Here is a 26,231-nt window from a genome sequence, read left to right as displayed (position 1 = left end):
CAGATGTTAGGTATATAAAATAAACCATGATATGAATTTAAGTAAGTAAAATTAAACAAGAAATTGGGTTTTCTGCACCACTTTATTCATTTATACATGAATATATCAACGGCATAAACTTCAGTGCCTACGTACTACCTAAACAAGATAACTATTGTCTGTTATTATCCTCCTATACAGCAGTTTAGGTGATCAAGAAACATCCACTTATTATATTAATATATAATAATTATACAATAGTTTAAATACATTAAGAGCAAACCTACGTGTGCTACAGACTCATTATTCAGGTGTCCGCTTGTAATTGATAATATATTAATTTTCGCTAAGAATTTACAAATATATAAAACTATTTTTGATTGGTTACATTCATATAATATTTTCTGCAGGCAAACAATAACATCACACTATTAACTAAATAATTGATTAGATTCAAAAGGGACAACTAACAGCCGAAATTAATAATCAATCTTATCTGTAATCTGTCGATAGGTTACTTAGCAACGTTGTTATTTGTCAAACATTGAACGATGAGTATACTTAAAAAATAATAATAGGAAGTCGATTCAAAAAGATCAATATACAATATCTTATTTTCATACTGAAGACAAGGAATGTCAACTAAAATGCATCGAAAAAGCAAAATCTTAACTTAATGACCATTTACTGCCGAATACTGAAACTTATCCAACGGCCCACAACGGCAAAAAATCGTTGATATTAATTATCGTATGAACAAAATGCCAAACATCACAAAATTTTCATAAGTTAGTACGTTAACTTTGCTTAACCGTGTCGAAAGCGCTGACACGGTCAAGCGGCTTGACGTCAAGCACGTAGCTTTGTTTTGCTTGATCACTGTCCGATCGTCGCGTCAAGCAAAAATATAAAATCACATTAACCACGCGTCAAACAAGTAAATGCTTGACCAAATTTTATCAACGGTCAAAATGCTTTGCTCAAGCAAAAATCTACGGCTTGACGTCAAGCCGCTTGACAGTCTCGGAAGCTCTTAAGCATATAGCCTCTAAAGTCCTGTTAAATAAAATTTACATAGCTTTAGCTCAATCTATACTAGGTTATTGCATCCCCGTTTGGGGTGGTGCAGTTAAAACTAAATTCATCGATATAGAGAGAGCACAAAGATCTTTACTAAAGGTCATGTATCAGAAACCTTATAGATTTCCTACACACAAGCTTTACTCAACCAGTCAGGTATTAACTGTGAGACAGTTATATATTTTGCAAACGATTCTGAAAGTACATAAATCCACAAAATTTGAACCTTTAATTGTACGAAGGAGAAGGAAACTTAATGTCATTAATATAGCTGCAGCAAAAACGTCTTTTTCTCGCAATCAGTACACCAGAAAATCTGCACATCTCTACAATAAAATCAACAAAATTCTCAATTTCCACAATAGTAAACAGTTTGATATTAAAAAAACATTGTCTAAGTGGTTACAAGAAAAAACGTACGACGAAACAGAATTACTTGTAGGAATATAAATAGGTAGGTTAAATTTGAAATTTGTTATTAAAAATATAAACATGTACACACTCATACACACTCACTCACACTCACATACAATACACACTGATACACATATGTACACACACACACTCATACTCACACACACACACACACACACACATATATTTAAGTTTCATATTCATATCATATCACTAAATTTACTTTTGTATAAGTGTTTATTTGTTAATGATGGAGGAGGGAGAGCGGGGACCCTGAGATACAGGTTTTGCAAACTTACTTCAGGGTCCCTGGCACAATTTTAAAAAGACCTTTTAAAACAAATAAATCATTTCATTTCAAATTTCAAATCAAATCTTAAGACTTAAGTTATAGTCAAAACGAGACGGATTTATGTTAGCGATATAACGGTCTCGTTTTAACAAAGTCAAAAATCGCTGTTTAGATCTCAGCCTGAGACGTTTCAATATTCGGCCCTCAGTGATTAATTCAACTAAAATAATAATAGAAGTACATCTCATAAGTTGGCGATATTATTTAATCGACTATATCGCCTATAAAAGCTAACAGTTTCGCATATATGCGACCGCATTACGCCAAATAACTATGAAATATAATAAAATACATTTCTTTCACACTTGGGTTTAATGATTCATAATATTGTGTGAAACATTTCCTTGAATGTACGGATGGACATCAAAGGATAATCTATAAAACATGACTAGCACTAACATTAATACAATATTTATTCATGTACATAATAGTTAACGTAGTTTCACTTAAAATACTTTAAATAAACTAGACAAACGATTACAAATCTATAAAGGCATAAATAAAAATATCACAATTATAAAACTTAAGTTAATATAAATATGCAAAAATGAACAAAATAAACACGGACAAGATGCCACAATTTAATAAATTGTACCTACTAATAAATTAATTCAATAAATTATTAAAAATTAATTTTTATCAAATATTATTCAATAAAATAATTTTTCATATCGAGATCTAATCCATTATGAAATATAAAATAATACTGTTTTTGTTTGATAAAATTACAATATCCGATTTAAATACAATGTAAACCTAATTTCTATGTTTTTTACATACAATATAAATATTAGAGACTGCTCAGTAAGTATTTTGAACGATTTTATATTTAATAATTTAATTTATCTGATCCTTTGGTTTACACTAAAAAGCTGCAAGTATTGAGTTTGTAGGTAAAAGCGAATACTCCGTATTTTAGAGAAGTCTTTTATATTGTCTTTTGAAATTAAATTTTACGTTTTAATTAAATTACCCAGAGAAACACAAAGATTATACGAACATAATATATTTGGAGGCTGCCTGCAACCTTATTAAGTAAGCGAGCAATAATACAGTTAATTGTCTAAGCGTAATATAAACAGTTCTTAGTAAGAGCTACTTTTATTTTTATAATATATTAATTTGGATACATTTCACCCGTTTAGTCAGCTTTTAGTTAATTTTATCTATCTCTTGGCAGAGAGCAGTTCCATATCCGTGTAAGCATTTACGCACAAGCATTTACGGTATGCAGGATATAGCAAATATGTACAAAATTCAACTCAAAGAAAGGTCGTAATTATTCAATAAACAGTCGTTATAGATAAATCGTGAACAGTTGTATGTATGAGTGATTCCTTGAAATGAAATAAATTTATTTATTTTACGTAGCAAGTAGCAACCTACATCAAATTAATTAATTACTTTCAAGTATTTTTTAGGTTGTGTAAGTAAATCAGGAAATTTATTTACACAACGTAGGCAAACGGGAAAAGTCAGTCTTAATTTGGAACAAATTGCAGTATCGTAGTAGCAGTGTAGATATATAAATTCTTTAATAGATTTAAGCGAATCAAACAAGTAAGTACAGCTGTAGCCGGCAAGAAATATTGTACATCGACCTTTTAGAATGGGAATTCGGCTTTGTAGAGCAACCTCTGTCACTTATATCTATTTGACGTTTTATCGGCCTCAGCGACAGAGACAACGCTCTACGAAACCAGTATCTCTTTCTAAAGGTCGTTGTACAATATTTTCTGCCGCGTACTGTATTTATTTATATTCTTTTAAATGCGTACTTCTTGTGCACGGTTAACTTGAGACCCGTGAGGAATGTGACTCTGCGACTCCCCCCTCTTTCGCTACTAACCGCACTTCTCCTTGGTTTTTGTATCGTACATTTACTGCGTATTTTGCGCACTGTACAATGACGTCACCGAGCTAGGTTTCATTGACAGCGCGTACACAACGAATTCAAATCCGAGTAGGTAAGTACATACGTAGTACCTTAAATACGTTGAATATCTGTATACTAATCCCTCCGCATTGGACCACCAAGCGTCAAAGAAATAATCGTTTTTGTATGTGTATGACGTAGGTACTATGTATTATCTGTATGTGAGTGGGAGCGGCCATAGTGTAAGAGTTATCAAGTTAAGGTAAACTGTGCATAAATCTGTCAAATAATAATACATATTAATATCCACGCCTAAGTTTTTTATCCTTTTCCCGTCCATACTACTTTGATTTTACGCACAGTATACCAAGGTCTCAGATCCTCGAGTAGCCATTCTCATAAATTACGGTTGTAAGTCTGTAGTGAATGCCGCACTGTACACTAGGCGCAAGGCACACCGACAAGTTAAGGCGAAAGGTTTTTCTTATTGACTCAAACTACACTTTATTTACTTCGGCATATAGCACACGGCAAGTACAAGCGCAGCGCGCGTCCTTCGTGTTGTTTTCAGTATGCCAATTTTAACGCTATGTCCAAGTATATAAAGCTCAGTTTAGGTAGTGATGCTCCATCTGTTGTTCGGGCCTTAGTCGTTCGCGGCGTGTATGTTGGTGTGGCAGCGCTGGCACACGCGCACGGGGCGCAGCGCGCGCAGGCGGCGCACGGGCGCCTCGTAGCGCGAGCAGCGGCCGCAGAACACGGCGCCGCACTCGCGGCAGTGGTGGCGCCGCTCCAGCGCCGTGAAGCGCACCTGCGCCGACACAATAATATATTGAACTACAGTGCCATCAACTTAACTGGTGAGCAACAATTGAAACTAGAGCCGCGTCAGCAGCCATTTCAAAATCCACGCGAAGTCGCGGGCATCAGCTTGTATTGCAATATATTTAAGCTGTATTGAATCTTCGCTATGTTGAAAGAATTTTATAGTGTATTCATTTTGAGAATGCACTCGCCATATTTGCTGTATCAACTGTCATGTCAAAAGTACGATTTTAGTCCTTAATCTAAGGGTAAACCGAACTTTGGACATAACAGTTGACACAAACACACACACATTACACAGCTTTGTTGGTGGCATTGACTTGTAAAAAGACTTAGCTGTTTTTTAAGTCGAAACTGTCGTCACCGACATGCTAATGTTAATAGTACATATGTAGCTATTAGTATAAAGTATTGCGCATATTACGACTTGCTATCAAAGTCCTATGTCCAGCTGTAGATGCAATACAAACAGAATACTGATGGATCGGATTGGAATATAAGATGAAGCGTACCTGGCACTGCGTGCAGAAGGGCGCCGTGTCGTCGCGGATCCAGTGGTCGGCCGGGCCGCCCTTAGCGCCCGCCGCGCTCGACATGTCCGGCGCGGACCAGCGGAATATCTGCGAGCCAACGTCACAATGCGTTAAAACTTAAAAGAGATGACGTTATATTCTCGGTCTATATACTCTGCCACTATTCTCTTCAGAAAATCCTCAGTGCTTCAAGACCAAAGTCTTCGAACAGGGCGTACTGTCAGTGACGACATATAGATCCGTGACATGGTCGCCAACTATGGGCCACATAAGAAAGCTTAAGTCACTAAGCAGGCGATGGAGAGAGCTATGCTTGGAGTTTCTCTACGCGATCAAATCAGAAATGAGGAGATCCGTAGGAGAATCAGAGTAACCATCAAAGCTCAGAGCGTTGCGTAGCTGAAGTGGCAATGGCCAGTGCACATAGTTCCAAAAACCAATAGACATTGGGGTCCCAAGGTGCTGAAATGGCGACCTTGCTCCGGAAAGCGTTGGAAGACCTAAAGCACTAGGTGAATGGGGGACATCAAGCGAGTAGCAGGGAGTCTGGATTCAGGCGGCGCCAGACCGTGGCGTGTGGAAGTGCCTACAAGAGACCAATGTCCAGCAGTGGACGTCTATCGGTTGACGATGATAATAGGTATACTTCTATATCTATCCTCACCCGTCCTCTAGCGTCCCCAACGGCCAGGCCGCGGCCGCTTCGGGCGGCGGCGACGGCCGTGACGGAGGCGGGGCAGGCGTTGTCACGGCGCTCGTACGCCGTGTGCATGGTGAGCTTGCCGCGCAGCACGAGGCGACGCGCCCAGGTTGTTCCCGTGTCTAAAACACATTACATATCTTAAACATACACTATTATCCTTCAAACCGGATATGTGTCCTATAGTTTTAAAATAACGATCAAATTAATTCATGAACTGCTACAAAACCCGCAAACACCTGCCACTTGGCTTGGACAGATATACCACTTGACGGCAACTTCTCCAGCATGACTTTTGGAAGTTGCTACCATCGTGTGGTCACGACCGTCAGCAATTAGTATCACGCTGCAGAGAAAACTTACCCATATAAGTAGTGTCTTTCACAGGCACGCGATGGTGAGGCGCGGGGGACGAGGGTGCAGAGAGCACTACGAAGGAGTCAGTAAGGCTGGTGTCAGACTTGCTCGGCCGCAGCCCGCTCTCTGGCGCCTCCATAGACTGCGCGGCTTCTACTGAGCTTGTTTCACTAGAATCACCTATGCTGCCACCACCTTTAAATAATACACTGTATCAATCAATAATCAAGGTACCACAAGCTTAATTCGCTATAATCCGCCAAAACAGACAAATCACACAATGCAGAATCCGGTATTGGACAAGTAGTCAAATTAGTAACTTTTTATCAAACGTCAAAACGCGCGCTTAGTATTCGAGCTTCTATGAAATACTGGTGTATGACGTCACAATCATTTGACGAGGTTTCTTTTAGTTTAATCTATAATTTTAAATGTCACACATGAAACTAACAAAGGACGCAGATTTTACGTATTTTGGAAGACCCTCTATTTAATAATTACTGAGAAATAATTTATTTTTTGATATAGTCAACATTCCTGTTGCAAAGTGATCATTTTGCACAGGCGCAGTTGCGGAAAACCATCAGTACAAAATTAAATATAGGCGGCGCATAAGCGAACCGGCCATAGAGATATTATAATCAGTGGAACCAGCTATACTGAGCTGTCAAAAATTAAAAAAATATAATATATAATTGTCATGTAAACATAAGAAACCTCCTTAATCTAAGTAAGAAACTATGAAGATGACAGCTTGCATTGGCCAGACCTCTTGTGGCTGTGGATCGCCATTTTGACTTGATTATGGGTTGGAAGGTTTTTCAGAAAATACTTCTAATTTTTTTAAAAAGAATATTAGCCATGTTAGCCATGACTAATATTCCCCTTTCCCCTCCAACTAAGTGTAAAGCTTGTGCTAGGAGTAGGTACGACAAAAGTGCAACGGGTGGGATTTAAACCACCGACCTTTTGGAAATCAGCCCACTCCTTAACTGTTGAGCTATTGAGGCTCTCAATTAATAAAGATATCTTACTTTTACGATACAACGGATTGCCTTTCGACTTGCGTCGCAACACAACATTTCCCTGCTTCTGCAGCTTGGTCCTATGCGACATGTCTTTCTCCCCGTCCAAGTCTTTCTCGTTGTCATATTCCTCCTTGGACTCTTCGCAGGAGTCGACGTCCTCCTTCCGATCGTACTGCGGCTCTTCGTTGTCGCTGCAAGTGTCTTTCTCATCGTGTCGACGCGCCGATTCTTTAGCGCTTGTAGTTTCTCCAGTGTCCGAAAGAGAACTCTCTGAAGCGGATTTAGTAAGGTTTCCTGTGAAATTATAATATAATTAACTGCCAATGTCAAATGAGCTCGGTTGCTGTCATTCAATGTTAGACACTGAGTTACCGAACCACACCACAGGACAGAATTAAGTTTAAATTCTATGTCTTTATTTTCTTGCTGATTTGTCAAGCTCTGCCTTCCCTTAGCCAGGAGTCATGCCATGCGATGATGCTGTTTTTTATCATGTAGATGTCAATTAGTTATAACGTCTTTTTAAATTATTAACACTTTAGAGATAGGCATCGTATGAGTGACAGAGACAAGGCTCTACAAAAACGAAATGTGATTCTAAAGCTCGATGTACATTATTTTCTGCCGCGTACTGTATCTATGATTTTTTTGATATTTTATCGATTTTGGGTAGAATTGATCAATGCAGTTTAATATTCACAAAATGCCAGCCAATTTTCCCTTTAAATTAGATAATCATTGCAGCTTAAAATTCGATATAAAACAATTTCTTAAAAAATATATCGGTCGCACATACCTCCATTTTCCTGTGACAAGCTCATTTGTTTAACTAACTCCTCTACTCGTTTGATAGCTGCCTCCCTTTCGCATGGCTCAATATCCTCAGTCTTTATGTCACTTTCAGATTTTATTTCACTCTCAGATTTAGCCTCCTCACTGTCTTGTATGGAGAGTTTTTGTACGTATTTCATTTTATCCGTTTCTATGGAACTTGAAGGTAGTTCTATACTTTCCACATCGATGATTTTTTCTTCCTCTTCTACAGTTTTTGCTATGTAATCGATTGACCACATCTGTAGAAATTCAATATTATTAAAAGTAAATCGTAAACAGAAAATATCCAACAAAGGGCATTAAAAAAGGGATTAAATTATTGAGAAAAACTAATCTTAAAGTAAACTGTTGATGTGAATGTCAAACTTTAGAATGTCACCGCCAGGTATGATAACGATAACGATATGCACCATATCTGAAACAGACGGCTTTGGAGGCAGATCGTTTTCTGGAAAGGCATAATATTAGTGTGCTTGTTCATTCCGGACCGATTGACTGACTGTTTCGTCGAATTTCTCAGATTACTAGCTGAATTTGCCACCATTTGTTGGATTATCGTTGGCGAAATATTCTCGGCCTAATAGGTCTTTACAGTAGCCGGCAGAAATATAGCGTTCATCAATACATTAAAAAAAATCCTAATCGAAGAAGCCTATTGCAAGATTAATGACTACCTACTTGACGATTAATAAGCGCCGTCTCCCTACTAAAATTGCTGTGCCCCAACGGGGCTTCAATGTTGTAATAATATATGTAATAATATATATAATTGTATAATAATTTATCGATATTGGAATACATGAATAATAAATGAAATGAAATATGTACATCGCCACTTCAGCTTCGCAACCTGTTGAGCTATGTCGGTTACTCTAGTTCTCCTACGGATCTCTTCATTTGTGATTTGGTCACGTTTAAAGATTAAAAGGTCCTTATTAGGTAGAAAAGAGGTCATACCCTAACGACCCCGTCCGTGGAGCCGGTGATGACGACATTGAGCGGGTCCCACTCGCGCGTCTGGCTGAACGCCACGCACAGCACCTGCGGCGCGCGCTCGCCGCCCGTGTCCACGGCGCCCAGCAGAGTGCCGTTGATGGACCAAACGTGCAGCCAACTGCCGCTGCATGTTGCTATGTCACCCTAAACAAGTGGTGCTATATATTTTTACCAACCAGATTTTTTAAAATTCTTAAAAGGAAGCAAGAAGATGAACTGGTTGGCTAAGAATTGTTATTAATTCTACCCCCAAAGGGGGTTGAATAGGGGATGAAATTATGTATGAAAGTTCGTCATTTATCAAGTTATATGTATGAAAATTGGTATTTGGTCTTTCGGCAAAAGTGAAGAAGTGTTTCAGAAATTTTTCAGAAAGTTTTCAAAAATTCCAGTCGAATGAACATGTGGTGAGTCAGTTATTCTATTATTATTAATATCTCACAGTAAGTTCGTCGATAGCTAACGCCGAGACGGGGGGCGGAGAGCGTATCTTGGGCGGTATCAGCTGTCGCACGAACGCGCCGCGCTCCACGTCCCACACGATGAGCTGCCCGTCCCTGCTGCCGCTCACGACGAGGTTGTACGCCGCGCTGGCAGCGAGGCAAGTCACTGCTTCCTCGTGCCCGTAGAGGCATGTCTTTACTACTAAACGACGTCGCCGCGCCCAATATTGCCATACTGTCACCACCTGAGCCCAATTTTAATGATACTTTTTATTTCCACCACAAAATAAATTTTTGTATATAGTAAGTAATGTACAAATTCAACAATTTATGCTTGGTTCACTCTTAGTACATTGTTAATATGTCAAGTTTGCAGTTTGGGGCTTAGAGTAGAAACCCCAGCAAAACTGAATTGACAGATACAGCCATTTTTTCACAATATATTTCACGAAACTGAATGTCACCCAGTTTAGGATTTGTGTACAACCGAATTAAAAAGATAAACGTTTATAATAATTTTGCATGACATCCGAAAGAATTTGCGAGGCAATAAAACACGATTTTTCTCACTGTGAAACAATGGACTCAAAAAGTCTTATATCTAATATTAGGTAATGATGGATATGTAAAATGAACACAAAACTTACCGTACTCGTCCCAGCCGTAACTATAGTCTTATCTGACAGACAAACACACGCGACAATTTCGCCGCAAGCCTGCGCGACTGTCTCGCACACGAATATAGCTTTGTCGTTATCATAGTTGCCAATCCGTAGCGAGTGGTCGGCAAAGCCCCAAGCCACGTACTTATTGTACGTCGGAGGCATTAGCACTTTGTTCTGTTCTACGGCTAATATTGATTTATCGGTGTAGAGAATTTGACCGACCGGGCCTTTCACTTCTGCAAAGAATTAATTCATAGGAAAAAAAATTGGGAGTCAGTAGCGACTGCCGGCATTTAAAAACTTAAAACTATGAAAAAAATTGAGAGCATTTAGAAGGTATTCTGATTACTGAAAGCATACTTGACATTTTCTTTAAAAATTGAACCTTAACAGGTTGCATTAATGTACAAATTTCAAAACTTATAAAATTAGCATGTTAGTTTGCGGTCTAGAACTTTTTACCAATCCCTAAATCGCCCAATACGCCAAAGAGGTTCCCTGTTCAATAATAGTTAATAGTCTTAATTCACAACATACCAAAGAATATTGTTTGCAAAGTTCCAGTTTGAATGAAATATAAATATTTACTTACCTTTAACTGGTTGCAAGGAAGGCCTCAAATTTTCCAAATTATGGAAGAACAGCTTCTCGGGCGGTGTGATTCCTTGAGATGGCATTATGTTGTTAGGGTCCAAAATTGTCGAACTCCGTTGAGACATTTTCTTGCTTGGATGAGCTTTTTTGAATAATTGTTTTGGTATCTGACCAAAGTTATTAATAAAACCTATGGTTGCATTTTTCTTTAACGGGTCGTCAATACTAAAATCAAGAATTTGGATTATGAGCTAACTGGGAATCTTTATTGGATATTTAATTTTATTAAATTATGTACAACCAACTCAATTATAAATAAAATTTGGAATTATTCATCGACATTAATGACAAGATATGGTCAAGAGAACAAAATTTTTCACGGTTTAGAAACCAAATAAATCAGCGCCACCTCGATACTAATGAACGACCCGTTTGAAATCCAGACGTCACTAAGGTTGCATTGGTGTACAAGCACCAATTAGTCGGTCGGTGTCGGTTTTGTTTGTTCAATAACCCTGTCCATACGAAGTAATATATATAAGTCAATGGAATTATTATTTGCACAGAGAATATATTACAAAAATTGGTCGGTTTTAATTCACTTACTTGTATATATCGACGTTCCCTTCGTAAAACAAATGGTGAAAGACATTGCAAGCTTCCACAGCCGGTGGACCTTGCTGTTTGTACCCAAACACAAGGTCAATCCAATGGTGCAGTCTGTGTGACACATAGTCAGACTCTAACGCAGCGCGGTGTAACCGAATAAATTCGCGGGGGTCACCTTTTGCCCAAGGTGGAAGCACGACATCGCCTAAAGCTACTCCAGATTGCTTGAAACCTAGCGAAAAGCCATTAAGTTACGCATCGTATAAAAATACAAATAAACATAGAAAGATTTTTAATTTAGATAAACTTGCACAAGTGCTTTTGAATCGCCATTGAATCTACTACTACTACTGGTTCGCAACACCCTTTCTACCGAAAAGAACCAGCAAGAAACTCGACAGTTGCTTTTTTTGAATATTCAATTTACAAAATTATGCCATGTCTAACTAATTGTAGTCCCGCGCATTGCCGGAGCGAGCTGCTAGTCAATCCACACTCCTTTATCATTTACATAATCTTAGGTAGCTTTTTTTCAGGTGCATATTTTTAAATTTGTGTAATGGTACATCTAAAATTGATTGTAGAATATTTTCATTATAATTGAATTCACACATTCCCACGACTTTTGGACTTTCTTAAAGCGGAGCGCAGGTATATATATTTTTTTAATTTATTGACTAGCGCTTGGCTGCAATCAGATCTGCTGGCAAGTGATGTGTGCAGCCTAAGGTAGAGCGCGCGTGCCGAGAAGATGCCTTTTCACTCTTGACTTAAAGGTACCCAATTTAAATTTTGCAAGCGCATTATTTGCGCGCAAGGACTTACCCAAATCGAAATTGTTGGAGTTCTCCAAAAACTCTGGCAAGTAAAAGAATTCGGGTATCAATTCCTTCACATCGGCCATATTGTGTCGTGACGCGGAATTCCAAGCTTCTTTGATGGAATGAAACATTCTGCAAGTTGATCAAGCCCCAGTTAATAAAGAATCGTAAATTTTACTAGTTTCCTTAGAGATTTATTTTCATACCTATCAGCCAAATCAAAATGTCCTCCTTGCAGTCTCAGGAAGTGTTGCGTGAAAGGTTCCATTCGGACGAGATAAGAACAAACAATCATGGCAGAAGAATAGTGCGTACCGTAATGATAAGGTGGCGTTTCACCGTGCGGGTCGTCCCATTCCTAAAAAGAAACCAAAATTTTAGCAAACCTGATAGTTTTGGTGTTGAATTGAAGGCTCGAATGCAAAAGTGTCCACGACCATTCTTGTTATTTTTAAAATGAAAATGCAGGCTAAAAGCTCCTATCCTTACAAACATTTTAAAACATAAATACTACACAAATTAATACTAAAACAGATAATTCCTATAAAACAATTCCAATTCTGTCCATTTCACGTTTCCAATGCAAAAAGTTGATAAAACACAGTAATTTTTGTAACACAGCATGACTTTTTAAATTAAGGATTTGTGACTTATTAACTTTTTGTACTGAAGCCTCCAATTGAAGATATTGACACGCCTTCAATCAAACACGTAGTTTGTTTGACAAACACATCAAACAGGACCGCAGACGTTCAAATAATTTGACAAACATGTAATATTTGACAAACATGTTTGACCATTTACGGGGCTTTAGTAGAAAAATTGGAGATTTTTCTTACCTTATATCTTTTTCTAAACTGCTCTAATCTATCCGGACTTTGTGCTCCCATGGGTTTGGCTAAATCGCGGAATGTCGACGGATGAGTCAAGTCTAATTCTAAAGAGTCATAATCGGCGAGTATCCATGGGAAGACTGGGTACTGCATGAGATCATTGTACGATCGACCAGCCAGTGTGTTGAGGTGCATCAAATATTGGAAATTTGAAATTTCACCTCTCTGAAATAACAAATGTAGGTTCAGTAACATTATTCCGGCATAATATGTTAAATATGTTCTTTAATTCTTTAGTTTAGTTACTTAGTAGTTTGTTTTGTATTCACCGAGCTGGAGCCCCTGTCTTCCGAGACACAGTTTTTACTAGTTCGGAAACTAATTCCAGTCTGTCAGTCAGTGTTGAGTCAGTTCAGTCGCCGAAACTGATCTATGGCAATAATGTCTTGTTATGCTCATGTTATATTTATTTTTATGCCAAATAAATTTTATCTTATCTTATAATTATAATAGAAAAGTTCAAAAATTAACTTGTCGATAAAATTAGAGTTAGGCTTCATTTACCGGCTACTTCAGTTTGCTTAACTGTACTATAACAGGTACTGTAACTTTCCAATATGTACTATATTTAAAGATTATTATAGACATTTATATAAGACATATAGCTAGTCCCATTACCAAAACCTAATATGACCCGCTTATAGTTATTAGTTGTTGTAGGCATTTTGAGACGTTTACTTTATCAAAGACAAGTGCGTAGTCATAGATGACTACAAAGTTTCACGATTGGAAGACCAACAGCGGATCTTGTATTTTAATTAAATTAAATTAAATTAAATTAATTGGATATTATTACATATTAAATTACATATAAGGAACACAAAAAAAAACTTATGATACAGATAAAAAACAAGTAATAATTAAGTAGACCTAGGTCTAGTAGACGTATGAATGGGCAACCCCTGCACTAGTAAACACTGTATTACAGTGGGTTGCCTTCTCCATTTCTAAAAACTTGAATAAATGTTATTACAATTTGGTGCGCTAAGGTCGGACACGTAATGAGCGAAGACTAACGTTTAAAAATAAAATAAAAATTAGTAAAATTACAATGTTTGAAGCGAGAATAATAATAATAGGTTTTTTTTAAATATTTTCGTCAGCTTGTACTTACCAGCCACCGCTGGGTCACGGAGGTGTCTCCAATCAGTGTGGCGAGCAGGCCGGCCGGCTGCTCCACGGCGACGCCGCGCTTCTGCCCAGCCACCGAGCCGGCGGCGCTGTCCGACATGCCGGTCGCGAGCGATGTGAACCTACTGTACACCTGCAAATTGTATTCAACTTATTTCTCCTACTTTCTAGGGTTCCGTACCTCAAAAGGAAAAACGGAACCCTTATAGGATCACTTTGTTGTCTGTCTGTCTGTCTGTCTGTCTGTCCGTCTGTCTGTCAAGAAACCTACAGGGTACTTCCCGTTGACCTAGAACCATGAAATTTGGCAGGTAGGTAGATCTTATAGCTGACATTTGGGGAAAAATCTGAAAACCGCGAATTTGTGGTTAAATCACACAAAAAAAAATTGTGGTCATGAACTAATAATTAGTATTATCAATTTTCTAAGTAAGATAACTATATCAAGTGGGGTATCATATGTAAGGTCTTCACCTGTGCATTCTTAAACAGATTTTATTTATTTTTATGTATCATAGTTTTTGAATTATCCTGCAAAATGTCCAAAAAATGCGACTGTAGTACGGGACCCTCATTGCGCGAGCCTGACTCGCATATGGCCGGTTTTTTAGTAAACCAGACCTATGAATTCACATTGCATAAAGAGATTACACCTCGGACCAATTATTTATTACACTGGACGCAACAAATTATAGCTATAACTTTGGGTACAAGTTTAGTTAAAATATGTCGTCTGCAGCTTTATTTTGTCCATCCAGAAAAACTAATTCACTTTCACAAACTAATTCACACACACATTCAGAAATATAATTCACTTTAATAGAAAAATATACAAATAGTTGCATTATTTTGCACGTCTACAGACTTACCTTGTTTCGTACTTTTCTTGGGAATGCCAATAAATAATTTCGGCCATCGCTGGAAAATACCTCCAAAGCTATGGGTTGTAATAAATATCTCCTTTTATGAACCTCCCTGGAAAAGATAATTTATTCATTATCATATACCACATACATTCAGACAATTACGACAGTTCTTCTTCGCTCTGGGCTGACTACCGCACTTAAAATTACGACAGTTGCGATTATATCAATATAATTTTTTGAATATTAACATAACATAATATATCGACAGTCGCAAAAAACTGTAATTGACCAAACGGTCAATTACAGTTTTAGCAAAAGTGTATTTTTTGCATAAATGAACTTAGAATTCCTCATTCTATCGTATCGTCACCGTTTGTTCTTTGCGACCGTCGATATGTTGTCCCCCTGTACTTATACCTGATATCCTCATACAAAAATTTGGAGCACTGTCTTTGGTTGCTCCTTTGTATCCCTTGGCTGGGTAATATAGGTTCATAGTCATCGGGGCAGCTGTCCAAATCGCGAATTTCCCTGTTCTTTAGCAGAGTGAAGCCGTCTATTACGTAGCAATGTTCACGGCCGAAAAGTAAAAGACCTTCAGTTGTATCGAGACCTTGAATCCGTGCACAACGGAACATGTGGGAGATCTGAAAGTAGTATATCGTAGTAAAGAAGTATATCACTGTAGGTAATTTTTACATAAGAGTGCTAGAATTTTAGCAAGCACGACCGTTCTCGGCTGGAAACAAAACGCCAATGAATTGAATGACAGACGCGACCGCCTCGTGATCGCCAGTCACTGCTGGTGGTGGGCTTGGAGAGAGACAGCGCTATAGGATAGAGTGAGATAGATATATTTAGGCGGGGACGGATATGCCTATCTCATGTTATTTAAGTGTTGCGTAAGGTACAGACAAATTAATAGACAAATTTATGTTTTAAAAAATGAAGGCAAATCCGTAGTCTTGTGCATAGATAATATACTAAGTCTTGTGTGTGACACGCTCACGTGTAGCACAGCGTACATGGATACTGGCGCGGTATTTAGGCGCCTTTGGATAAAATATCTACGAGCTTACTTCAAAATATAGTGGCCCATTACCAGTCTATCTAAAGACTGTTAACGGGCCACCATATTTTGAAGTAAGCTCGTAGGTGTAACGACTTCTAAATCGTTTGTATTAATTTAGACTAAGTAATCAAATAAGATTACTTACAGCCGTAATCATGAGTCGCTAATCGTTACTTAAGATTGAGTTAAAACGAGACAGATGTATGTGAGAGATATAGCTCTGTCTTGTTTTAACTAAACTTAAATAACGATTAAGCGACTCTGAGTCCGGCAGTTAGTCTAAATAAAGAGGATTTTTTTAATTAGTAAAAATTGAGCGAAGAACCGTGCCCTGTAGTGAGCCGGCGATGGGTTAATCATGATGATGATGAATCTTCATTGACGGTGCAATCCTTTACCACAGGGAACATTGTGAAAATAATGGTACTCATATTAACTCAACTTGCTCACTCAACTAAGCGATTTGTACAACTGAATTAGCATGATCTAAGAGACCAGATTAAGATCTGAAGATAAATTCTTAGATAAGGTGTCCTCAAACTTTCAATTCTTATTTTTACATTGACGTTTCGACTTGGTGTATATCAATATTTTATTAATGAAAAGTTTTTGTAAGATTTCTTCATGTTGATCCGTATATTTTTTGTTTGTATACATTACCTTTTCGTGGTGTTCTAGTAATCTAAGAAGAGTCTGATTGTCAGGCGGAGGCGACTGCTGTTCGTCCTCATCCTCAACATCTGGACCGTCTTCGCTGGCTAAAACATTTTATGAAATTCAATAATATGTTTTCAAAAAAACGAACAAGGGAGTCATGTCTTTAGATTGTGGTTCACGGTAAGGTGTTTATTTTATCACGGAACACTGATAGTGCAAGAATTGCTATTCCTCAAGAGGGGACTCCTAGTCCCAAGGAATATGACTATTGCCGTCGCGCTGCGCCCGACCAAGCGAGCTAAAGTGCGAAAGGGACAACTGCGGCCTAGGCTGATTTTACCTACAAAAACCTTGACCAAAAGACGTTTCGTATTACGTTTTCTTCTTCAAAACGGACAAATCTCAAAAAATTCTTGAATAAAAATGAAGAGAAAAAGTATACTTATCTACGCTTGTATTATTTTCTTTTTGTTAAAAACTTATCAAACTTGTTTGATAGTTGTCTAAACATGGCGGTAAAAACGGACTTTTTTCGAGTTTTTGGATTGTCATATTTCTTTTAGTGATTGTGTTTTGGAAAAAAAGAAATGATAGGGGCACGTAATAATTAGACTTAGATTTTTTGGAAAAAAACATTGTTCTAGAGGCTTTATCTCCAAGTCCCCTTAGAATGGTTGCAAGGAACACGTTATAATATGTGCATGTACCATCAGCTGAATTCGGCTTTCGGCTCACGACCCCGCTGCTGACGAGGTCAGACGGCGACCCATCTTCATTGCTCACATCGATTGATAAGTCTTTATTGCTGCAATGTAAAGAACAATTTTAATAAATCTAAATAAATCACTAAATCTCTATAAAAAATGTTACGTCATTATAAGTACTAAATATACATTATATCAGACGGAATCCATGAAAACAACGTAATCAAAATGATCGATTGGGGTAAAATGGCAGCTTCAGTGTGACGATCGCAATCAACTTTTAATTAAGTAGATTCCTTCCGGTATTTTAAAGTAGGTATAATATTGTACAATAGAACACTTTACCTTGGTATTTCTTCCTCGAAACTGGCTATCTCAGCAGTCTCAATGCCATCGGCTTCCCCCAAGTTGATCGAAGTGCGCCATTGCTGGTACACCCTGTAGTATTCCTTACTGTCTCGGCTTTGTGCCACTTTGTATTTCAATTGTTTCTGCACAAGTTAGATGCAACTTTTAAATCAACACTGGGGCCGATTCTCTAGTACACAATCTCTAAACTAAACTAAATTAACAGGTCTAAAACCTAGTGCTATTCTTTTCTGCAAGCAACATTATGAAAGGGATAACAATAGATTTAGACGTGCCATTTTAGTTTAGCTTAGAGTTTGTGTACAACGGAATTAGCCACAATATTTAAGAAAAATTGTCATAATGGGCTAAAAGTTCACTTAAAATATGGTAGTTAAAAATTAGTGGTCACATTAGTGGTATCGTCACTTACATTGTCAGTCCGGTCAAGTTCCGGTCGGTACGGGTAATGCGTGTAGAAGGCATGGTTGCGCCGCAGTTGCTTGCGCATGCGACAGGGCCCCTCGGTGCAGTGCAGGGCCCACTTGTCTAGCGGCGAAGGGCGAGTGGGGCCCCACAGGCCCCTCTCGCGAGTCAGCTCCCGCCACGCTCCGGTCCACTCGGCTTGGACATAGCGCGTCGTGTGTGCGCTCGTGTTAGTTGCCGCTGCCAGTTGAACACCCCAAGCTTGTCTAAATAGTAAATACATTCACCTTGATTCAATTTACGTAAAACACGTCGAAGTATAGAATATAGGGATCTGACCTCTAATTTACGCAGCATAGTTACGCAACTTCGAACTATGATGATTCGAAGATACATATTATAAAGATGCCTTACATTCTCTAGACACACTGAGTAAAATGAATGCAACCTGAGTATTTTACAGTTTAAAAACGATTTTTGATTTAGTGGCAAATACTTATAAACTCTTTTTTCTTCGTCAAATTCTAGTTGTTTTTTTTTTGGGTACAAAGGGTATTCCGAATTAGTGGTACGTAGATTCAAAATACTGTTCAATAATACTTCTAAAAGTTTATTTGAATAAAAAATCTTGTTTTTCTATTCAGGAAAGATATTCTCGATAAATCTTTTACATTGCAAATTTTGTTGGATAAATCAACAAATATTCCAGGGTTTTAAAATAGGAGTTTAGGTCAAAATTCGACATCATACCTAACCAACTGTACGTGATCTTGCATGTACGCAAGCGCGTGTTCCCGCGGCGGCTGCGGGCGCAGTTTGGCGGAGTCTTCCTTCTTCACCTTAGTGCGAGACGCCAGGCGAGTCAGGCCGCCTGTCACTTTTTGAATCTTCGATTGGATTTGATTGTGGAGCTCCCATGGTACTCGATATACGGCCTAGTAAAGATTTATATAATACTAGCTTATGCTCGCGACTTCGTCCGCGTGGACTACAAAATTTTAACCCCCTATTTCACCCCCTTAGGAGTTGAATTTTCAAAAATCCTTTCTTAGCGGATGCCTACGTCATAATAGCTATCTGCATGCCAAATTTCAGCCCGATCCGTCCAGTAGTTTGAGCTGTGCGTTGATAGATCAGTCAGTCAGTCAGTCAGTCAGTCAGTATAGATTTCTATTACAGAAGAGCCAGAAATGGCTACCTAAAGGTCAGTTTTGACATCTAAATATATATTATACAAAATATACAATGTAAAAAAAGAAAAACCAACTCAATCATTGACTGACTTATCAACGCACAGCCCAAACACTTGGATCTAAAAGACTGAAATTGAATAAAGCCGGATTTATCAAAAAGTTTCAAATAAATACCTAATATTGTTTGAACAAAAGTAAGTTAAGTAGTAAAACTAAGTTGAAGTCAAAGTTTTTATATAAGTTGTTTTAGAGCTGATTTTTCAATCGCCGAAGAAATCTTTGATTCAGAAATAAATTTGAGACGTTGTGACAGTTTTTCTATCGAAAATCTGCCACGATGGCAAATTTATTCGTCAGACCGTCAATTTTTTTTGCGATTGAAAAATCAGCGCTTCATCGCCTTCTGATAATAACTATAGTGGAGCGGTGGGGGAGGGTGACAGTTGTCACAAGTAGACGAATCACTGAGCTTTCGCGTCACGTCGTCACACCCCTCCCGCACTGCTCCACTATCGCAGGAACCTACTCAGTAATGCTTTATGCCTATATCATGATTAGTTTTGTATTAAGGTCGCTCATTAGAGCCACCCGGCACCCGATTTGCACCGCCTCGACTCGCGCGGATCGTATTATTTATATGGACTTCTATGGATATACGCTCATTATATCAACTCCGTAGCGTCAACGAGCGAGGCGATCTGCTGACATTACGGAGTTGATGTAGAGAGCGTATGTCCATAGAAGTCCATTTTACAAATAATACTAACCGCGCGAGTTGAGGCGGTGCAGTTCGGGTGCCAGGTGGCCCTAATGAGTTATTACCTTTAATCCTTCCACGTACCTTTCTCTCTATATCAATATAGTTGATCCACAACTTGTGAGCGCTTTCGTTGAGTTGTTCGCGCACTGCTGTGAGATCGGGCGCGCGGGCGTTGGCGGCGGTCGGTATCAAAGTCACCTTAAACACCTCTTCGATAGCGGGTTTCTTGCACGCATACAACTCTTCCCAAACGCGTCGCGCCGCACCGGCCATTAAATTACGACCTGGTATAAAATGCTTCTTATGTACGGTAATTAGGAATTTCTTGAGATTTGAGGAGTATTTGGATGTTTTGGTATTTAGATTTTTATGTTATTGGATTTTTTTAATAAGTATAAATAAAAGAATTGTAAAATGTAAGATGCACAGACAAAATGATAAGCAGAAAATTTCAAAGGCTACTTTTACAGGCGGACGGACGGATGGATGGAGAGACAGACAATAGAGGCTTAGTATTATGGTCTGTTTGGCACCCTTTGGGTACGGGAACGTCAAAGAAGTAGTTGATATAAATAAATACGTTGACCTACAGTATTCTCTAGCAGACCGCCAAATTTCATTTAGAAGTGGCACCTTAAATTGATGAACTTGAATTCATGAATATTTCACATGATAAATGTTTTCCTGTAAAACCAGCAGACCAATCTTTGCGACAACGGCTACAATGCGCCGCAAAATTGATTATGCTCGTGCTTTTAGTCGAGATACGGAAAAATGCAACTCATTAAATTGATCAAAGCGATTTGTTGCACCAGAGTCAAAAACTCTGATGCGACAAATTACTTTAATGAGTCGCTAATCAAAGAATTTTGCTGTATGACGCCTGCCATTAAATTATACTGTGACAACGATTAGTTAATTATTGAGAACTAGCTTATGCTCGCGACTTCGTCTGCGTGTTTTACACTCAAACCACTATTTCACCCCCTTAGGGGTTAAATTTTCAAAAATCCTTTCTTAGCGGATGCTTACGTCATAATAGCTATCTGCATGCCAAATTGCAGCCCGATCCGTCCAGTAGTTTGAGTTGTGCGTTGATAGATCAGTCAGTCAGTCCTTTTCCTTTTATATTATAGAAAAAAATTAGATTGACCTTTTCACTCAATACGCAACAAATTTTACCTTGGTGTGCTGTAAGTTTGTCGTCCCTGGACTCGAGATCGCCGCTAGGATTGACATGCCACGTAGTGCGCATGTGCGAATCCAGGGCTATCTTCATGTTAGCGCTCAGTTGGAGCAAGCAATACGTCAGACATCCCACGAACTCTAATTCGTGATTCCCTGCACCAAATATAAGTAACCTGCGAACAGGGATAGTTGAGTTTGGATAAATAAATTTTTCATGAATTGAGCCATTTGAATTGGCCATTTTTCACGCTTGTTAACGTATGGAAAAAATCGGCAACTAAGACTGAGGTCACTCGATACGATTCCGGTACGTTGCGGCGGGCGCCGCACCGCTGTGGATTTGAGCATTGGGTGCCACACGGGCACTGCGTAGCCGCTCCGGCAAAATTGGCTTATTAAAATGGTTCTACTGTAGGATATTTAACAAATATCCTAACAAATAATCTAAGTTTAGATTAAAATAATAATTTTGTGAACGCTGTTGATTACGATTAATTAAATAAATAAAATTAAATATTACATTAGCAAACGTATTACCTGTTAGTTGTGAGTTTGTGTAACGCTTCAAGCACGGACATTTGGTCGGCGATGGAATCAGTAGATCGGGATAAAAGAAACAGTATCGTTCTGTTCAGACAATGGTGCAAGCCCTCTAGAGATATTATTGATGATTTTTTCTTTGCTTGTGTTACTAGTTTCACTAAGAAGTCGAACACCTAAGGAAAAAGTGACGATGTTTTATTCGTAACTAATAAGTTGATTTTATGATGCGTGTACACCGGTCTTATCAAGAGTCAACGATCCGTTGGGGATGAATCAGGTTATGCGCACTTTGAATGCATACTTGTACTCTACGTAACCGTATGAATATTAGTCGTACGATATTGCTTTGGTGAAGTCCTCTTTGGTGCGCGTGATGAATAATCTGTATCTTTAAGATACTCTCTTCTTTGATTCCACTTTGATCCCACAAACATTTCCATAAATTCCAGTCCATAAATCAGGTTAATCAATTGTACTACATCCATTTTAGTTCCGCTGTGTATTTAAAGCCCAAGTTCGGATTGGGTTCGGACGTCGGAACTATGCGCACATATAAAAACGACTAACATGTATTCAGTTTGTGCGCTCATATTCGTACGAAAACGCAAGTGCGGTCGGCCTTAGTGAACGCCCCCATAACTAATTTTTGGCGCTTGCTGGACCGATGTATACGCACCATTAGACATCTCTGAAGGTTTATAAAAACCTAAAACCCAAGGAAGTTTACCTCGTGAGGGTCCCTCGATAATTGTCCCTGCCACAACTTATCTACAAGTCGAGCTGCCAAATAGCAAACGTTAGATATATTCGATTCCGTACCAAACAGCTCAGTATTCAACAAGTTTTCCATTATACTCGTAAGGACTTCGGTTTGATATTCTATTTGTTGCTGACTGTTTGAATTTGGAGGAGACGCGTCTAGAACTAGGTCTATTACCTGCAAATAATTAATATTCGTTATTTTATTTATGAAACTTGTTCAATTTCGAAACTTGTTCAATTATTGAGGAACTGACGAACAAAACTGTGTTTAAAAAAAACATTTCAATTTTCCGGATTGAAGAAAAAAAACTTTTTCTCTTTAATCCGGACGTTTTTGACCCACTGGATACAATACGTCATGATTGAATTCAATTCATTTGAAGCAAAACAGTCTACCGTGCCAAAATTGGGCCCAAAATTATAATTTCGATTACCGAATACAAACTCATTTCCGAGCTAAACGGTCTAATACTGTGCTGAAATTGAGTCCTAAGTTCGTGATTTAGATCAAAACGGTATAATTTGCAATAAAGTTTCAACAGCTTTAATTCAGTTTTTTGCTTCTCCTAAATAATTTAATTTTTTCATAAAGTTACACTGTTTTGTTGACCAGCTCCTCAATAAATCGTTAAGATTGCAAGGCGTGCAAAGTTAGATATTTCAAGAATTTAGGACAAGTATAATGTTAAAAAAAAATTTCACTTTGATTTTTGACATAACATAACTTATATTTTTCTAATTCTTAAGAATGTTGTACATTTATCATTTATCATGATATAAGTCCCGCAAATTGCTATTGAGCTGGAACCATGTCTCATTAACATCGAAATAACATCATTTTGACGTCAGCCGAAATAAAAATATACCATCAGCTCGAAACTTCAGTCTAGTGCTGACGTCACAAAAATGGCGGCCACGCGCATTAGCAATTTCCGGGGCTATAAAGACGAGTTTATTGTGCATAAAATCTAATTTGGTTATGTAATATTTTATTAAACACCCGACTGAGTCCGGGCAAAATCACTTCACACGCGCCATTTAAGTCTATGGATCAACTGTCATGTCAAAAGTACGGGTCCACCTTTAAAATAAGGACTAAAATCATACTTTTGACATGAAATTAGACACATAAAGTTAAAATGGCGTGTGAGAAGTCATTTTTCACGCATTATATATATTTTAAAGCCCAAAAGCCATCATAACAAAAACCACAATATATTTCCCTTTTTAATAGACAAGCAATTGGATACAACTTAGGGATTATAATAAAGAAGAAACCCGCATTCCGGTTAAAATTAGATCATGGAAGTTTTTTAATCGAAGCATTAATGAAGCGTTAGTCATAATTAATACTTTGATGTAGATAAGTAAACAGTATTTTGCATATTTACGCAATAAAAGTATGATCTTGTAGCGCAGGGGGTACAAAACATTGACGGTGGCACTGAGTCAGAGGGGACGGCGTTCTAGAAACAATATCCAACACTCACTGTAGGCGGTTAGTTAACTCATTAAACTCTCACTTGCTTCTTTTGCCTAACACCAAACTTCTGATAAGCGCAAGTATTTTTTATGGCCGAACTTATGGTTCTTAATGTTAATGTTTAACCAATAGTAAAAGAGTCCAACAGTCAATCAGAAGTATTGCCGATTGCGATTATCAAGATCATTGCTATAAAGTTTGGTGCTAGGACTGCTGACCAGTTCCATTCTATCATCATCATCAATAATGAAACTGCTCTTGTTATTACATAACACCAAAGTTATTAAAAATCGATAAGCATTACCGCAATTTATAGACTTGACAATGTTTAAGCATTTTAATTTATTTATTTAGAAGAATATATTTGAGCTGATAAAGCTTATTGAATTTTAATTAAATGCTCTGAGTAATATTGTTCTTCCAATCATTGTTGCTGAACATGCATTCCCATTTCCGATTTCCCAAGAATACAACAGCTATGTTTGTAATGTATTCAGATCTCTCTGACTATTGCCTTTCTATCAGGGATGTGCATACGTGGCGAGGACTGGACCGCCTCATACCCTGATTGCCATCTCAATCTGTCGCGTACTCCAAAATTTATAGCTAAGCTCGTTTTATTTGTAGTGAAAAAGGTTACAAAAATTGCAGGCTACGTTACAAAAATGAAGCGATCCTATAGGTTGTTTTTATACACATCCCTACGACTTCGCCTGCTCGCGCATTCCTGGTGGAAATACAGCAGCATCCTTTTCTCCAACATAAGCAAATAGCAATAAGGTACAACAATTATAGGCGACATTACTTAACTTTAAAAAAAAAACATACAGTCGAATTGAGACCCTCCTTTTTTTGAAGTCGGTTAAAAATAGCGGATAAGCCAAGGAGTTGGCATACTTTTTCCGGTTTGCTTTGTTATAACTTAAAACCTATTTTGACATGAGCAAAACTGCGGGAAAAAGTTAGCTTAATGTAAAGTAATAAAGGTGTATACTCACTGGTGAGGCTTTAGCGGTGACGTTAAGTGGAAGGGAGTCTAGAACGATGACCCTTAGAAAATCCATAACGGCTTGACGAGCGGGATGTTGTGTGAGCGAGGCAGAGCTACCGATTATGACTACATCCTTTTCTGACCCTGGGGTGGACGCACCCGAACTGTCGCCACTTTCACATATCGCTGCAATAGGAAATCTTTTTCACGACGTCTCTTATAAGTTTTCATAAGTACGAGGTTCGGGGAGCAATTGGACTTTGTGTTACGTGAAAAAGATTCAACTTTTAAATCGCATATCTAAAAATTAACTGTGTTCAGCTAGTTTTTAGATATTCAATTTAAAAATTCAGACTTAAAAGTTTAGAACTAACTTTGTATGGGTATTTCTTTTCACACAACAATGTCCAATATAGGAATTTATAATTTCTACATTGGCTCAAGTCTGGTCTGTACCCGTAGTACAAGATTTTACGTCTCACCAAACCAAACCAAATTCGAGAGTCGAAATACTTCCGCGTTACAGTAAACTGGATCTTAAATGTCTTGTTTTAAAGCTCAAGTTTGTCTACACTTCTACAGCCAGCGCTCCAAGCGGAAACATTGCGAAATTAAAATCAGTGGCATTGAATATTTGACTTAAATTCAAGGCTGTTTAGGTCCATTTTACTGTAACGCGGAAGTATTTCGACTCTCGAATTTGGTTTCGTTTGGTGAGACGTAAAATCTTGTACTACGGGTACTGTTGAGTGGGGCTAGTTACCACCAGGACGGCAAAGATGTCCAGTGATTTAGACTACGGACAGATCTAGCGGACATATTGTTCAAATTGAAAAAAAAAAAAAAAAAAAAAAAAAAATATATATATATATATATATATATTTGACCACAATTTAGCACTTTTTTAAATGCAGAATGCGTATGCTACCTGTGCCCACTGCCTAGCAATATACCACTTTTGTGTAATATAACATTATGAGTCAACCTCAAAAAGATTAAAAAAAGTTATGCTCCTCAATAGACATAGTATTTATCTATACAAGTTATTGAATCTATTTTAACTTTCGAGGTGCGTTGTATTGTCATAAATCACTACTCCTATTATAAA

General features: G+C 38.0%; 1 protein-coding gene across 11 annotated transcripts in view; it reads right to left on the bottom strand.

The window, feature by feature from the left end:
• Positions 1–63: 63 nt before the first annotated feature.
• Positions 64–26,231, bottom strand: part of bchs (WD repeat and FYVE domain containing 3 bchs) — a 45,811-nt gene continuing 19,643 nt past the window's right edge. For 8 of the 11 annotated variants that reach the window (XM_069500093.1, XM_069500095.1, XM_034971353.2 and 5 more), the window contains 28 exons: positions 25,131–25,309; positions 24,041–24,115; positions 22,615–22,824; positions 21,882–22,060; positions 21,339–21,517; positions 20,238–20,440; positions 18,954–19,138; positions 18,211–18,469; positions 17,775–17,920; positions 17,433–17,530; positions 16,729–16,826; positions 15,414–15,643; positions 15,000–15,105; positions 14,114–14,263; positions 12,946–13,164; positions 12,313–12,464; positions 12,111–12,238; positions 11,283–11,517; positions 10,675–10,901; positions 10,065–10,318; positions 9,417–9,662; positions 8,936–9,118; positions 7,941–8,217; positions 7,151–7,438; positions 6,123–6,311; positions 5,724–5,881; positions 5,039–5,146; positions 64–4,512 (listed from right to left, as the gene is read on the bottom strand). In XM_069500093.1, coding sequence (XP_069356194.1) covers positions 4,348–4,512; positions 5,039–5,146; positions 5,724–5,881; positions 6,123–6,311; positions 7,151–7,438; positions 7,941–8,217; positions 8,936–9,118; positions 9,417–9,662; positions 10,065–10,318; positions 10,675–10,901; positions 11,283–11,517; positions 12,111–12,238; positions 12,313–12,464; positions 12,946–13,164; positions 14,114–14,263; positions 15,000–15,105; positions 15,414–15,643; positions 16,729–16,826; positions 17,433–17,530; positions 17,775–17,920; positions 18,211–18,469; positions 18,954–19,138; positions 20,238–20,440; positions 21,339–21,517; positions 21,882–22,060; positions 22,615–22,824; positions 24,041–24,115; positions 25,131–25,309 — 5,126 coding nt within the window. In that variant the 3' untranslated portion in view covers positions 64–4,347. The remainder of the gene's footprint in view (positions 4,513–5,038; positions 5,147–5,723; positions 5,882–6,122; positions 6,312–7,150; positions 7,439–7,940; positions 8,218–8,935; positions 9,119–9,416; positions 9,663–10,064; positions 10,319–10,674; positions 10,902–11,282; positions 11,518–12,110; positions 12,239–12,312; positions 12,465–12,945; positions 13,165–14,113; positions 14,264–14,999; positions 15,106–15,413; positions 15,644–16,728; positions 16,827–17,432; positions 17,531–17,774; positions 17,921–18,210; positions 18,470–18,953; positions 19,139–20,237; positions 20,441–21,338; positions 21,518–21,881; positions 22,061–22,614; positions 22,825–24,040; positions 24,116–25,130; positions 25,310–26,231) is intronic. The other 3 variants (XM_069500098.1, XM_069500100.1, XM_069500101.1) reach the window with 1 other exon arrangement.

The sequence above is a fragment of the Maniola hyperantus genome, chromosome 8 (assembly GCF_902806685.2).
Source record: "Maniola hyperantus chromosome 8, iAphHyp1.2, whole genome shotgun sequence".
In the NCBI taxonomy this organism is placed as follows: domain Eukaryota; kingdom Metazoa; phylum Arthropoda; class Insecta; order Lepidoptera; family Nymphalidae; genus Maniola; species Maniola hyperantus.
The sequence above is the reverse complement of the archived record's forward strand: the minus strand, read 5'-3'. Positions and strand labels throughout refer to the sequence as shown.